Source organism: Haliotis rufescens, unplaced genomic scaffold (genome assembly GCF_023055435.1).
Source record: "Haliotis rufescens isolate VD_foot unplaced genomic scaffold, xgHalRufe1.0.p SCAF_16, whole genome shotgun sequence".
NCBI lineage: Eukaryota > Metazoa > Mollusca > Gastropoda > Lepetellida > Haliotidae > Haliotis > Haliotis rufescens.
In genome coordinates, this window is record NW_025963846.1 from 23,472,341 (window position 1) to 23,488,840 (window position 16,500).

The 16,500-nt window shown below is 43.4% G+C and overlaps 1 protein-coding gene across 1 annotated transcript; it reads right to left on the minus strand.

Annotated features, from left to right (window-relative positions):
• Window positions 1–14,043: 14,043 nt before the first annotated feature.
• On the minus strand, window positions 14,044–16,067 carry LOC124133892. The gene is made up of 3 exons (XM_046498478.2): window positions 15,815–16,067; window positions 15,005–15,433; window positions 14,044–14,600 (listed from the first exon to the last, which is right to left on the minus strand). Exons 1-3 carry the CDS (start codon window positions 16,016–16,018, stop codon window positions 14,175–14,177), a joined length of 1,059 nt encoding a protein of 352 aa, XP_046354434.2. The 5' UTR covers window positions 16,019–16,067; the 3' UTR covers window positions 14,044–14,174.
• Window positions 16,068–16,500: the final 433 nt, after the last annotated feature.

Genomic DNA, 16,500 nt, shown 5'->3' on the forward strand with positions numbered 1-16,500 from the left:
CTATAAAACCGGCATTAGTCCGGACTAGTAAAAGAGCGCGCGCGCACGCACGCACGCACGCACGCACGCACGCACGCACACATATGAACGCCCAACCCGTGGGTCCGGGTTAGAACAGGTCTTCAGCAACCAATGCTGGCGATTAAGGGTTCGGGTGGTCAGCTCGTCGCGTTCAACATTACTGCACTTATATAACGACGTTCATGTTGTTTGTTTGTTGTTTAACGCCGCACTCAGCAATATTCCAGCTATATGACGGCGGTCTGTAAATAATCGAGTCTGGACCAGACAATCCAGTGATTGATATCATGAGCATCGATCCACGCAATTGGGACACGGTGAAATGCATCAACCAAGTCAGCGAGCCTGACCACCCGACCCCGCTAGTCGTCTCTTACCCATGTCTTGTACTCAGAATAAAATATTTTCCAGCTGAATATTCGTGAAAATTAGTCTTGTTATCGACTGAACATGTCTGGTTTGTACGAGACTGTTATTTTGAATATTGATCTTTGCCGGAGTTGAATATTCATCTTTGTTGATTTCAAGCTCATGAGCGCAATAATTTCTGCGCTAGGTTAGTGATAATGGGGCGATGGGGGAAGGTGGTGTTAGTTTCGAAGTCACAGCAGAAAGTGAGTGAGTGAGTGAGGTTTTACGCCGCTTTTAGCAACATTCCAGCAATATCACGGCGGGGGACACCAGAACTGGGCTTCACACATTGTACCCATGTCGGGAATCAAACCCGGGTCTTCGGCGTGACGAGCGAACACTTTAACCACTAGGCTACCCGACCGCCCCAACAGCAGAAAGGAGACATGATACACTGAATAATCAAGGATGCCAGCAGGGGAATAGAAACCAGACTCGTTGTTCCACGAGCGAACACACAAACCACTGGGCTACCCAAACGCTGAAAAGACCAAAATAATGGAATTATTTTCAAGGGTTTTATTTAAAACAAAAAAACAAAAACATATTTATTTATGTTTGCGTCGGATTATAAAGTTCCAGTTTTAATATTACCGAAAGTCGCTGAATTGAAACTGACAGTGCTTCCATAGATTCCTGTATGTCACTGTATATCCGGCTATTATATATGTTAGATAGTCCTACAAGATCCGCAAGTATCGGACCAAGTATTTCTAGGTAAACATGACCCCAAAAGAGCAACCGGATTCTGTAAAAAATGTCCCTTCGTGGCTTCAGGAAAACAATTTACATTTATGTCAAAGACATGCGATTTTATTGTTGACTCATTTTATACAATACATGCAATTACGTTTAAGTGGGTTAAACAAAATAATGAGAACTTGTCCCCAAAGGGAAGAAGGGGTTGAACAGTATTGATTTAATGATCACTCCGTGCCACTTCATTGAGGGAGAAAGTTCCTACATGATGCATGGTGTTCTTACAAGTTTACTACTAAATTTGGTTATTGAGTGAGTTAAGTTTAACGCCGCTTTGAACAGTATTCCAGTTACATCACGGCGTGTCAGCTTATTGTGGGAGGAAAGCCCAAAGTGATGCAAGTCTTAATTAGACGTTTACGATTGTATATTTATCCGGAAATTATACCAGATGATACGGTTTTCATCCGTTGACGTTATCCTGCCGGGAAACCTACCCATGAGTGAGTGAGTTGGGTTTAACGCCGCGTTTAACAGTATTCCAGTTATATCACGGCGTGTCAGCTTAATGTGTGGGGAAAGCCCGAAGTGATGCAGGCCTCACACGTTTACCACTTCGGTGAAACCCACGAGCACGGGTATGGTGCTGACAAACCAAAGCTCGCAAGGAATCGATTCTGGGATTTGAACCCACGACTAGCGTAGTATTGGGACATGACTCTGAATGTGCACAGCGCAGCGAATGGATCAACTAATCGTCGCATCCGGGCTCCCGATATCACCTGTTTATGGCTTAACGCCACATGCCACAATCAGCAATATTCCAGTAAATAATCGCTTCTGCATGGTTCTAGACAATCGATGGCTGCAGTGGTTCATTGTAATCAGGGGCGGTCGGGTAGCCTAGTGGTTAAAGCGTTCGCTCGTCACGCCGAAGACCCGGGTTCGATTCCCGACATGGGTACAATGTGTGAAGCCCATTTCTGGTGTCCCCCGCCGTGATATTGCTGAAATATTGCTAAAAGCGGCGTAAAACCATACTAACTCACTCACTCACTCATTGTGAGCAAGGATCTCTCGGACGGGTGCGATGACACACAATCACCGCGTCTGACCACCCGATCCAAAATCACCGCGTCTGACCACCCGATCCACAATCACCGCGCCTGACCACCCGATCCACAATCACCGCGCCTGACCACCCGATCCACAATCACCGAGCCTGACCACCCGATCCACAATCACCGAGCCTGACCACCCGAGCCACAATCAACGCGCCTGACCACCCGATCCACAATCAACGCGCCTGACTACCCGATCCACAATCACCGAGCCTGACTACCCGATCCACAATCACCGAGCCTGAACACCCGATCCACAATCACCGCGCCTGACCACCCGATCCACAATCACCGAGCCTGACCACCCGATCCACAATCACCGCGTTCGCCCCGATTATGTTTCTAGGTTTGTCAGCACCATACCCGTGCTCGTGGGTTTCACCGAAGTGGTAAACGTCTTAGACCTGCATCACTTCGAGCTTTCCTCCCACATTAAGCTGACACGCCGCGATATATCTGGAATATTGTTAAAAGCGGCGTTAAACCCAACTCACTCACTCACTCTGTACCTCCGATACTTAATACAGCAACGCCAATACATTGTACTGGGCTGTACAATTCCCTATTGAAACCGAAATAAACATACGAAATTATATGTATGTTGTTGGCGACATTCAATTCTCAGGTCCACTTAGATTAATTGTTCCTGAGGCAGATAAACACTATATTGCCCCATCGCACATGTCACTCTGTAAGTACACCCTATTTCCAGCCGTGTTTTGTCTGTCAAACAGTCGCAGTATACAGACGTGCGGTGTTTGGCAGAGAGCTGTGGGGCGTTGTGACCTGCCGTTATTCATGTGGAGAAGCAATCGACATAATTCACAAGACAAACACAACCCTGATAATGTGTATAGCAGTACCGTTAGCTGATGCAGTCTGTATTGATGTTCACACTGCTGCTGGTTAATGAAGAGGTACAGGAGAAACACCATGTATTTATTGGTAAAATTAACAAGGCCATGAGGTCGATGTGTCATCCACGCGTGCCATTTAGGGGCGTATGGTTAGCGGCAAGAGACATATATCCGCGCATATTTGCATACGCGCTTGCAATGACTGGACACAGGTCTGTTTAAGTGAGTGAGTGAGTGAGTATGGTTTTACGCCGCTTTTAGCAATATCACGTCGGGGGACACCAGAAATTGGCTTCACACGTTGTACCCATGTCGGGAATCGAACCCGGGTCTTTGGGTGACGAGCGAACGCTTTAACCACTAGGCTACCCGACCGCCCCAATTCAGTTTAAGAATAGCGGACTAGCTGACCTTAGTTGCAAAGGTCAGTGTGACCGTTCCTTACGAAGGTGGACAAATCATGGTATCAAATGCAACAGATCGATAAAACAAGAATCAATCACATTCATTTGTCGAAATACTCTGTGGTGGTACATGGGAATTTAATGAATGTACACACTATGTTTAAGTCAGTTATGTCATGTCACGTTACTAAAGAACTAACATGAACTAAATGCTTGTGCATTATAAGCGCGTCAGGCTAAACCTTTTTCTGTTTAGTCATATTTCGCCATGAAGTTATACGACGTTGTTGTGCAATTATAGTTAATCGATACATTTTCAATACATGTTTGTTTGTTTGTTTGTTGTTTAACGCCGCACTCAGCAATATTCCAGCTATATGACGGCGGTCTGTAAATAATCGAGTCTTGATCAGACAATCTAGTGATTGACATCATGAGCATCGATCCACGCAATTGGGATACGATGACAACCAAGTTAGAGAGTCGCCTTTTACGACAATCATAGTCGCCTTTCACGGCAAGCATGGCTTGCTGAAGACCTTTTCTACCCCGGATCTTCACGCGCATTTTAATACATGCTACACAGAAACATATTCATAAAAGTAACTGTGATTATGTTCTTACTATAACGTGTTTTTAGATACAAAGAACCTGCTGTCTTTGAGTGAGTTAAAACATAACGGCATACAGCGACAGCCTTTGACTGAGTTAATATTTACAATTTCAGCCACATTGAGCTTTGAGGTGAGGTGAAATGGGGTTTAACGTCGCGTCCACTTATATAGCGACGTGCATGCACGTGTGTGTGTTTGTGTGGCTGCTTGTACTAGTCTGGACTGATGCCGAATTCTAGTGCTAGCTCACTGAGATACCATGCCGTAGTTTAACATGAATACCCCAGTCGTATACTGAGCCGACCAGTCCTTGTTTTAGCCCCTTCATGCCGAGCGCCAGACAGGGTAACCACAAGTACAATCTTTTAACGTCTTTTGGTGTGACGCGGCCGGGGATCGAACCCCGGACCTTCCGCTCCCCGGGCGGACGCTCTACCACAAGACCACGGAGGCGGTCCATTAAGCTTTGAACATTTACACTGCAGTGTTGTTAATTTGGACTAAATATTTCCCATATTCTTTCTAAATAGTTATTAATTCATGATTTACACTAAAATTGCAAGCCAAATCAAAGCAGAAATATAGGCGGAGATATATTTGACCTAAAACGGGTTGGACTCCGGCTGAATGTGTCCATGCAGGGTTTCCATAGTTGTACATAGTTATTCCCTTCTGTGTGGTACACTAAGTAAGAGCCGTTCCCGGCAGATGAAATGCAAGTCTCGTACTACTGATATACTATATCACAAAACTCGTGCAGAGACAGATCACGTGACATGTTATTTTAGTATGTTTGTTAAATGACGGCTGTATATCACTTTCTATAAACTGCCAAGCTGATATTATACACCATGAATACACTAGGCATTCCTATCACGCAGTGTATTTTTTAAATAATTAGTAGGTTAGTCGATTCTGAATGGTCAGTCAAGGGTATCAAATCACAATAACAACCTCTGATTGAAACAGCCGATTTGACGACCGTTTCAGATACTAGTGAGTGAGTGAGTATGGTTTTACGCCGCTTTTAGCAATATTCCAGCAATATCACGGCGGGGGACACCAGAAATGGGCTTCACACATTGTACCCATGTCGGGAATCGAACCCGGATCTTAGGCATGACGAGCGAACGCTTTAACCACTTGGCTACCCGACCGCCCCTGTTTCAGATATTAACATAAACATACAGCTTTAGAGATAACAACTTCTGGTTTAATACATTTAGCGGCGTTGCGATGTAGATTCTTACACGGTTATCAAGCTGGAATGACTACGAGAGGTTATATATATATGATATATTTCAGATAATATTAATAGTAAAGTTCTATCATTGTCTACGTTAAAGTATGGAAGCTGCGATCACCTCAGTGCTGCTACAAGGTAGCTTTGTGGAACAGACCCCTGAATTCTGAAGTTCGGCCTTTGTGTGGTACATATGGTACAAATACTTATTGTACCTCATGTGCCGATGTACTCGGTCTGAGAGAATACATATACAGTACTGTTGGAATAATTGGATCGAACTAGCCAATCAGCATTAAGCAAAAATCTTAATCCGGAGATTTTTGCCTGGTGTTGATTGGCTAGTTTGTTCCAATGCATTGTTTGGCCCGTGAAGATCCGGGGTAGAATTTGTCTTCAGCATAACATACTTTCAGTAAGAGGCGACTAACGGGATCGGGTGGTCAGGCTCGCTGACTTGGTTGATGCATGTCATTCGTGTCCCATTTGCGTAGATGTCTCATGATGTCAATCACTGGATTGTACATGTTCTAAGGCGTGTCAAGACGATTTTGCTTTCAAGCTGTTTGTGTTGAACTTTCATGACCGGTTAATTTAGATTTGTACTAATAGTGTTATGCCGTCAGATTTAGCATTTTGGTATTAATAATGATGATAACAATAATTATCTTGCTGAGTTGTTACAAGACTTCATGTTTCAGGATTAAGGAAATCCACTCCCACTGCCCTTTCGAATAAGAAAATTACATGATGTAATGGCCTGGATATTTGAATACTCCACGTTGATGCATTGTTGGGGGGCACGGGTGGCCCAGTCGTTTAAGGCGCCGCGATTCACTGTGCAGAGTTGCGTCCCTTTGGCACGCCAGAAACCTATGATTGTGGGTTTGAATCCCGGTTCGCCACGATAATGTTTCTAGGTTTGTCAGCACCATACCCGTGCTCGTGGGTTTCACCGAAGTGGTAAACGTCTGAGACCTGCATCACTTCGGGCTTTCCTCCCACATGAAGCTGACACGCCGCGATATAACTGGAATATTGTTAAAAGCGGCGTTAAACCCAACTCACTCACTCACTGCTGTATATGTTACAGGTGTATACACACGTTACAAAGCCTTCCTGAGTAAGGACAAGGCAATTCTCAAGAGACTCATTAAGGTAGGTGGTTGCAGTTCAAAAGTTCATCTAATCCTTAATGGTCCATATTACTTACTTTATGAATGGGACCCGTGAAGATCCGTGAAGATCCATAAAAGGCGACTATGCTTGTCGTAAGAGGCGACTTTCGGGTGGTCAGGCTCGCTGACTTGGTTGATGCATGTCATCGTATTCCAATTGCTTGGAGTGATGCTCATGATGTCAATCACTGGATTGTCTGGCCCAGACTCGATTATTTTCAGACCACCGTCATATAGCTGGAATATTGCTGAGTGCGGTGTTAAACAAACAAACAAACAAACAAACTTACTTCAGTCTTTCAATATTCAGAATATTCTGTATTCCATGGTATACGTTAGAGTGCATATGTACTGATGTCTTGGGTATAAATTTGAATAAAATCCATCTGAAAATGAAGGACAAGTTCATATCCCAAAGTCATGAGGTATTTCATCTGTGGGCATGATGGCCACGTCATCTGAGGCGCTTTCACTGTAGATTGTCTGGTCCAGACGCTGCCATATAGCTGTAATATTGCTTCGTTAAAGAACAAACAATGCATTGTTGAGAGAGAGAGAGAGAGAGAGAGAGAGAGAGAGAGAGAGGGAGAGAGAGGGAGAGGGAGAGGGAGAGAGAGAGAGAGAGAGAGAGAGAGAGAGAGAGAGAGAGAGAGAGAGAGAGAGTCTGGGTGTCCTGAAAGAAATGTGCTGAAGTAAGATCCTTGAGCGCGTTCAGTGACCCAAACAATCCTGTATGTGACAATTGTCCCAGGCCCCACAAGAATGTTGACATTGTCAGTGTGCAAACAATTGAAAAAAGAGGGCCGCTTATGTCGTAAGAGTCGACTAAACTGCAATGGTGATCGGGTGGCCAGGTAACACGATGAGATAAACAAACAGTGACACGAAATGTTCTGTTAATTAAATTTGGTTTTCATTTTCACTATCTTAAGCCCCATTCACATGGAGTATATTTACTCATGTAAGCAAAAGTATATTTACATTGCGTTCACATGAAATTTATGCAAGGCAGAAGTAAACATCATTTCATAAATAAATTATGGACTTTAATCATTTGAGGCCATGTCGCTGTGGAAGATAGTCAACCAGAGGCGAAAGAGAGACTTTCCATACTTTCTTAGTATGGGATTAGTCTTAGGATTATGCCAGGAAAGAGAACTGTGGAAGAGAGAACGTTCTCAACACTGGTGGAACAATGTCGTCAAACGATCATTTGATGATAAACTGTGGATCGATAACTTTCGCCTGACACGCGAAACACTACAACCGTATTTTCCTGCACAGGAAATGTATGTGAGGGAACCATTGGAGCTGGATCACAAGGTGGCCATAACCATTTACTGGCTTGCCTCCCCTGCGGAGTTTAGTTTCATTCGGAATTCTTTACTGATTATCAGTATCTTGGATTTAATATGCTTACCTAAGCAAATAGAGAATCTGTTCACATGACCAGAAATACTCCAGGAGCATTTATACTTATGAGTCAATATACTTTTACTAGATCTCATCAGGTGTAGCAAATATACTTTGACTCATGTCTCTTTACTCCTGGAGTATATTTACTCACGTAAGCAAATGCGTTCACATGCCACCATAAGTAAATACTTATGTAAGTATATATACTCACGTAAGTAAAAGTGTCCATGTGAATGGGGCTTATCTCTGAAAACCATAGCCAGGGGGGCAGGGTGGAATTAGTTACGCATCAAGTTTTATTTCTACTTTAGTCAACCCATTTTGATATAGAATTTGAATTTTGTGTGGACAAATAATGTTTGATAAAGAACACCTTGCAACGATGTAATTGTAGTGACAGATATATTCTGTATTTTCAACAGTGTTTGCAAACAATTTAAATTTATTTTTATAGATAAAATACACCCCACCCAATTTCTGTTACAATGTCGAGACGGGGGTAGAATAGGTCTTCAGCAACCCATTCTTGCCGTAAAAGGCGACTATGCTTGACGTAAAAGGCGACTAACGGGATCGGGTGGTCAGGCTCGCTGACTTGATTGATGCATGTCAACGTGTCCCAATTGCGTGGATCGATTCTCATGATGTCAATCACTGGATTGTCTGGTCCAGACTCGATTATTTTACAGACCGCCGTCATATAGCTGGAATATTGCAGAGTGCGGCGTTAAACAACAAACTAACAAACAATGTCGAAATAAAACGGACATTTCGTCAGGTCTGTTTCAACAAACGACAATAAATTGTGGCCATGATAAGAGAAGCGATACCACAATCACACCGCAGAGCTCTGAATGTCATGTATTTAATAGAAACCCACCTTCCAATCATCTATCGAAAATATCCTTTAATATCACTCTGTTCAAATGAAATTCAAGTCATGTGATTACGTCCGCCTCCGTGATATTATAATTTAGGTCATAACCAACGCTCAAGTGACGAGTATGATAGCGTTGCCATGACAATCAAACCTCATAATGACGACTCACATCAGTCAGTGGTGTTTCATCAAGAGTAGGGATGTGGCAAAATGGTAAAGATATTGCAACATACTTTGTTGTGTGGGCATTAGTTGCTATTTCGTTTTCATCATCGCCCTTTGTAAATGTGTCTTTTGCTATTATTGCCATCATTTGTGATCATGTTCTATATATTTCGTATGTCATGTAAGTTCTAGAAGTTCAGTATGTCATGTGTTCTGGTAAACAAATCTAAAAATTAACTGTCACATAGATGCAATGTCTTCTGTATTGTACTTTATTGTCCCAAACTGGCTGGAACAGAAGACAGCGCTGTGGTGAGATGTAAAAATCTCGAGTGAGTTTCGTAAATTCAGTATCACTAACAAGTGTACCAATATCTTTTTTACCCATTAGTTCTTAATGATTAATCCTTTTGGCCTCCCCTTTAGAAAAATGCACTGATTCCGACCGCCGTCTGAGAAAACCACACTTGTCGTATGACTTCAACGATCTACAGCTATGTTACTAGTGTTACGTCATTCCAACCTTACGTCACAATACGATTCGGGGCGGTCGGGTAGCCAAGTGGTTAAAGCGTTCGCTCGTCACGCCAAAGACCTGGGTTCGATTCCCGACGTGGGTACAATGTGTGAAGCCTATTTCTGGTGTCCCTCGCCGTGATATTGCTGGAATATTGCTAAAAGCGGCGTAAAACCAAACTCACTCACTCACTCACAATACGATTAGTATGACGTCAATATATAGAATACTAAACGAGCTCCCGTGTAATACCAATTTTATTAAACGAGTGAATAGTTCTGGTATCTGACGAGCAAAAGCGAGGAGTCAGATACCACGCCCTCGCGAGTTGCTGAAGACCTATTCTACCCCGGATGTTCACAGGTCTAGGATGTAATGGGTATTATAGCTGTTTCAGCTGCAGCCCAGGGAGCAAGATCCAAGTTTGAACAACTGCCCCTGGTGAGAGTGGAGAGGTAGAGTCCGCTGTTTGAAAATGATTACAGAACAACTAAAGAGTTACGAGGGAATTACGGTTTATCTGTCTAAGGTGAATGGGTTAAGCCCAGGGCCTTTGGCGAGGAACATTCAGCCTCCATGTAAAGGGGACTCATAATCCGTCGTTCCGAGAAGGTTGTTTCATATATTCTTTATTGTCATTTTAAGAAAGAAAAAAAAAGGTTGGAAATTCAGCCTTCATTTCAACTTTCTGGAGTCAGCTCATTGTTTTGTTATGTCGTTATGTTTTCAATTCTTATTTTTACGCGTGTAAAGATTGGATGACGTTGCAACGTACATAATTTCGTCATATGACGTCGTTTCGTTAAACTGACCAAGCAGCATTGATAGATCACTAAAGTGCCCGTGCAAATATCGAAAAGTTTTTACCCCGGGTCTTTCTACGCTTTGGACTAATATGTGTCAATACGAGGTAATATGAGTCAATGTGAGGTCAACATTTACCGTCACTCCATCGCACATTGCCTGAACGATCAATGAGTTTAAAATTTTGTTGACCGCGTGAAATCATTATTGTACGTTCGCTTCTAACGGATCAAGCATACACAAGCAGTTCTCCCCACACGCGGGGGGAAGGGATGTCTCCACAGAACGCCACAAACAAACTAAACAAACAATAGTACACGTTAACGTAAACAAAGACTGGCAGTTATAAAGATGATGTATGATTCGCCTGCGATGTAAAGATGCCAGTATGTAGCTTTCGTCGACAACAAAGAAACATCTGACCAGCAAGCAAAACTGTTTTCTGACACTGAAATAGCACGTATAATAACGTAGTGAACGTTTTCATTTATAGATTACAGTAAACTACGGTTATAACGAACTCAAAGGGACTACTAGTTTTAGTTCGTTATAACCGTAGTTATAAGTAATAAGTACATATACAGCATGAAGACTACAACAAGTAGTCGGGACCAAAAAGTAAGTTCGTTATATCCGTCAGTTCGTTATAAGCGTGTTCGGTATAACCGTAGTTTACTGTAGATAGAACTTCACCCTAAGATTTGGTCCAAGCAAAGATGTAATGCGTTGAGTGGTTCCATTGATTTCCTATGCTTATTGATGTAACAATCTTTAAACACTAATATATTTTAAATATGTCAAGAGTATCTGTCACAAGTGAGTAAAAAGCCCTTTGGCCCTTGCTCAGTTCCGGTCAGGACACAACCATATACAGTAAAATTCGTCGAACGAATAACACGCGCAAATGTTGTACAAAAGACGAAGTTCACTTAATGCACATACCTCACAATTCCTGTGAATGAACCAAAATGAAGGAAATGCGCAGACTATCCATCCCGACATTTGTGTAATACACTAATGTCTGCAAGGAGTCCCAGCCTATTGCTCCGTATGGTCTTCTGTTAAAAGTAAGATTATTTATACCGTTTGGACGTGGGGCCTATTGCTAAAAGCGGCGTTAAATCATATTGCCCCTGACCAGAAAAAGACCACGGAATGGAGACTATAGGTGTTCACTGTTGTTCGGTTTGTTTGTCAGTTGTTAAACGCCGCACTCAATATTATTCAAGTCAGATGACGGCGGTCTGCAAATAATCGAGTCTGGACCAGACAATCCAGTGATTAATAGCATGAGTATCGATCCACGCAATTGGGATCGATGACCTGCATCAACCAAGTCAGCGAGCCTGACCACCCGATCCCGTTAGTCGCATCTTACGACAAGCGTGGGTTGCTGAAGACCTATTCCACCCCGGGTCTCCTCGGGTCGTGTTCACTGAATTTTTTTTTACGTTTTTACGACGTAGTCGGCAATAATCGTGCAAGGCAGTGGTTGATGTCGTGAGCATCGACCCACGGCGTCGAGCGATCAAGTAATTCACAGAGCCAGACCACACTGTCAATTTTAGCCGCGTCCTTCGACAAGCATAGGTTGTATAATGGGGATTAATTCTAACCAGGATTCCCCACTGGCAATTGCTTGGGTACTAAAACATGTGCATGCAAGTAAAGCATCTTCAGGTTTCAGTTGTATTAAGCACTATTTCTTGCCAGTCGTTTAGACTCCGTGTTTATGGTCGTATAGCACTATTCCTACGACAGCCGTATGGGCTACGGGTTCACGGTCGTATAACACTATTTCTACTACAGCCATATAGGCTTCGTGTTCATGGTCGTATAGCACTATTCCTACTACAGTCGTATTGGCTTCAGGTTCATGGTCGTATAGCACTATTTCTACTACAGCCGTATGGGCTACGTGTTCATGGTCGTATAGCACTATTCCTACTACAGCCGTATAGGCTACGGGTTTAGGTCGTATAACACTATTCCTGTTACAGTCGTGGAGGCTACGGGTTCATGGTCGTATAGCACTATTCCTACTACAGTCGTATTGGCTTCAGGTTCATGGTCGTATAGCACTATTTCTACTACAGCCGGGTTTAGGTCGTATAACACTATTCCTGTTACAGTCGTGGAGGCTACGGGTTCATGGTCGTATAGCACTATTCCTACGACAGCCGTATGGGCTACGGGTTCACGGTCGTATAGCACTATTCCTACTACAGCCGTATAGGCTACGGGTTTAGGTCGTATAACACTATTCCTGTTACAGTCGTGGAGGCTACGGGTTCATGGTCGTATAGCACTATTCCTACTACAGTCGTATTGGCTTCAGGTTCATGGTCGTATAGCACTATTTCTACTACAGCCGTATAGGCTACGGGTTTAGGTCGTATAGCACTATTCCTACGACAGCCGTATGGGCTACGGGTTCACGGTCGTATAACACTATTTCTACTACAGCCATATAGGCTTCGTGTTTATAGTCGTATAGCACTATTCCTACTACAGCCGTGTAGGCTACGGGTTTAGGTCGTATAATACTATTCCTGTTACAGTCGTGGAGGCTACGGGTTCATGGTCGTATTGCACTATTCCTACGACAGCCGTATAGGCTACGGGTTCACGGTCGTATAGCACTATTTCTACTACAGCCATATAGGCTTCGTGTTCATGGTCGTGTAGCACTATTCCCACTGCAGTCGTTAAGGCTACGAGTTAGTGGTCGTATGACACTATTCCGGAGGCAGTCGTTAAGGCTACGAGTTCGTGGTCGTATGGCACTATTCCTGAGGCAGTCGTTAAGGCTACGAGTTAGTGGTCGTATGACACTATTCCGGAGGCAGTCGTTAAGGCTACGGGTTCATGGTCGTATACATCTTCCTGAGTCAAAGGAGTCAACTGACAATAAAAGTCCAGTTTCCGTCCTTGCCGAACTAGGCTGACATTCCTGGGCTCGATCGTAGCGCCACTAGTGGATATTACGAGTTATGTCCCTTCTAAGCCTCTCCTGTGGACCAATCAGACTCCACCCCTCGTATCACTTGCATTTGCTTCAAACATAATGACGGCGCCCAGTCAAGACGATCTGATCGATAACCAAGATCTATATTGTGATAAAACGGATCTTACATCGCGAAGTGCATCAAATCACGTGAGCACCTTGATCAAAAACATGAAAAGATTTGGAAAATATCTGCATGACAGTTTACGAACCGGATTTCGATTTCATTGAGCGATTTTGATTGGACTGTGCATAGACTCCTTAGTGCAGCCAAAATCTCCATAATACCAGCCTAGTTCGGCAAGGGTGGAAACTTGAAAAGTCAGTTGACTCTATTGCCTCGGGAACATGGGTCGTATAGCACTAATCCCACTACAGTCGTTAAGGCTACGAGTTCGTGGTCGTATGGCACTATTCCTGAGGCAGTCGTTAAGGCTACGGGTTCACAAAGTCGTTCCAGTGTTACGTTATTCTCTTCGTGTTGCGTGATTTTTTTTCTAATTTCATAGTTGGCAGGATATACCATCATCTTATTTAGGCTCTAGGCCTTCCGTATACAAACTCTCAATATATTTCAGTCACATTGAACCGATTTAGACCTTATAGTACTGGGTTCAGCGCACGTTCCGCGTCACCGGGCTGTTATTGGCCTTGAAAAGAAAACATTCACCATGACACGAAATAACAAGTCATAAATATTTATTCAACTGCACCATGGGGAATCATAAGTCTTTATCACAGAAAATGCTGTCCCGTTACAACAGGCCCGTTACAATAACTGCCCCGGGCCTGGATTAACGTCTTGTTTCACAGGGTGTGTATAAACATAATATTATATCACAGATAATTCCTCACGCTCGGAGGAATATATGCTTGTTTTCCCTGTATGTTCCTCAAGGCCGGGCAGCCAATGCTCTCGGTGTTGTGGCAGTTTTCGTTTTCTGACATTGCGTCATTGGGACGTCCATTCTCGTCCCCATGCTTGTATGCCTTTGTAACGACAATTTCCTTTGACTTTTCAGAATCAAAACTTAATCGCGAGATATTCTGGTAACTATTGAACATAACGGAGACATCATCTGGTATGCTGCTAGTTGGGGATTCCAATCGCTTGGGGCAACTTAAATCTAACACATCATCAGAGGCGTGGCGTTTTCGTTTGTCAACGCTTGTGTCGAGGACACTCATGTCGTAGTTGTCTCTGGAAGGGTCGTCGTTTTCGCAGTCGTTGACGTTGTCTGTAGTCTGTGTCATCAGCCATGTCTGTGAAAGAAAGTCAATGAAAGTATATGTTAGAAATGAACGCCAGATACTTATTTACAGGCTTTCGCAAGTGAGTGAGTGAATATTGCTTAACGCCGCATCAGCAATTTTGCAGCTATTCGCGGCGATCAGGCTTTCGCAAGAAAGATGCTGACGATGTCACGTGGACACTTTAAACATAAAACACCCACTCACTTTTCATAGTAGTAGTAGTAGTACCATTGTAAGTGTCTTGATGCCACGCGGACACATTGAACTGAAATATTGTTTTGACCTTTTGGTATCAAATTTAATCCACTTACTAAGGCTCGACGACACTATACTACAGTATACCATACTATTATACCACATAATATTGTACGACAGGGCACCAATAACTCGCTACTACATTGACCATAACATACCTTGACTTTGTCGAGAACGACAGCGTCACAGTCGCTCACCTCGTGTTCAACACGACGGCGCTTTGCGGGGTGGACGGGGGTGAGGAGATGAGGGTTCTCCTTGAGATGGTCGACCAGGATCCTGGACAAGGAAGGCAGGAGGGAAGCGTGGGAGACCAGGCCGGCCTGGTATGCTGGTGGCCAACACAAGGGCTTGGTGTGCGTCTGTTGGGTTATCGTCTGCATCTTCCAATTCAATGTCGTCTGCCGCACCGTTTGTGTCGTCTGCTGGGTTGTCGTTGGAAACATAGGTAGGAGCGGGAGTCCGGGAAGCTTGCGGACTGTTAGTTCATTTTGTGTCGTTTCTAGTTCGCCTTCCTGCTTCTTTGTGTCAGAAGAACCCTGTTCAACGCAATGTCGTCCTTTATTACGTCGCTGTGTAAACCATTTCTAGAAAAGTCAAACAACGGAAGTTAATTTCGAGTGTGTTCAGATCTAATTAAGTGTGAATCAATGTCATCCACTGACATCATGTGATTCTGACGTAACCATCGTCAGCAACACAATGGTATCATTGAAGCATCGCCGTAATCCGCAGCGCCATGTAACGAGATATATTAATTCTTAGGATGCTAATTAAGTTTGCTCAATCCCTATTCCGACAATTATTATGTGAGATTTCATAAATTATTATTCATGAATGCATGATTAAAGATATCAAACACATTCCTTCTATTAACGAAATAAAATTATCCTGATAAAGTATTTACATTTTCTAGGTCTGTATGCAAACTGTTTCATGTGTTCATAACAAACTTGTGACATCCTTACCTTCAATTTGTGGTACGGAGTTCCAACATAAGTAGAAAAATGCATTCCGGAATTAACGCGCATGTTCTTCCTCGTAGTATTTCCACAACCATTGGGCTTTCCAAGCTTCTGCAGTTGACGCTTTCGAATCTCTGAATATGCATTATTCTTTTTGACCACATCAGTAGTCTTGTCAACCTCCTCACCGACAATTTCTGGATCCATGTCAGATGTATAAACGTTAATATCACACACAAAACAGAAACGTAATGTATCCTTCCCCAGATGGCCGATTTTATACACAATTTAAACGCTGCACTGTAGCTAACTGGGTCTTAAGTAATGCCTTCAGTGCCAGCGATCGGTCCGTATGACAGGTGAATTGATTGACACTAATCAGCTGTCAAATCGGCCAGCCAATGAGAAGCGAGCATGTTCGGACATGTGTAAAACAATACGCGGCACCTCGGTCTTTGAAGTCGAGGAGTTCACGTCTCTGCTGTGACACCGATAAATGCAATTACCTCAGCGTCGAGGGTGTTTTAACAGGTGTAACAAGTTTGATGTCACCGCGCGATTGTCAGGTTGCGCGGAAGGATTATTCCACCCGGGAGATAATGAGATATTTATGTGGCGTAAATTACCCGTGACCGGTCAGATGAAAGTGGTAGTATTACTTCCCACCTTGGTGTCAAGGTTGTCAGGGG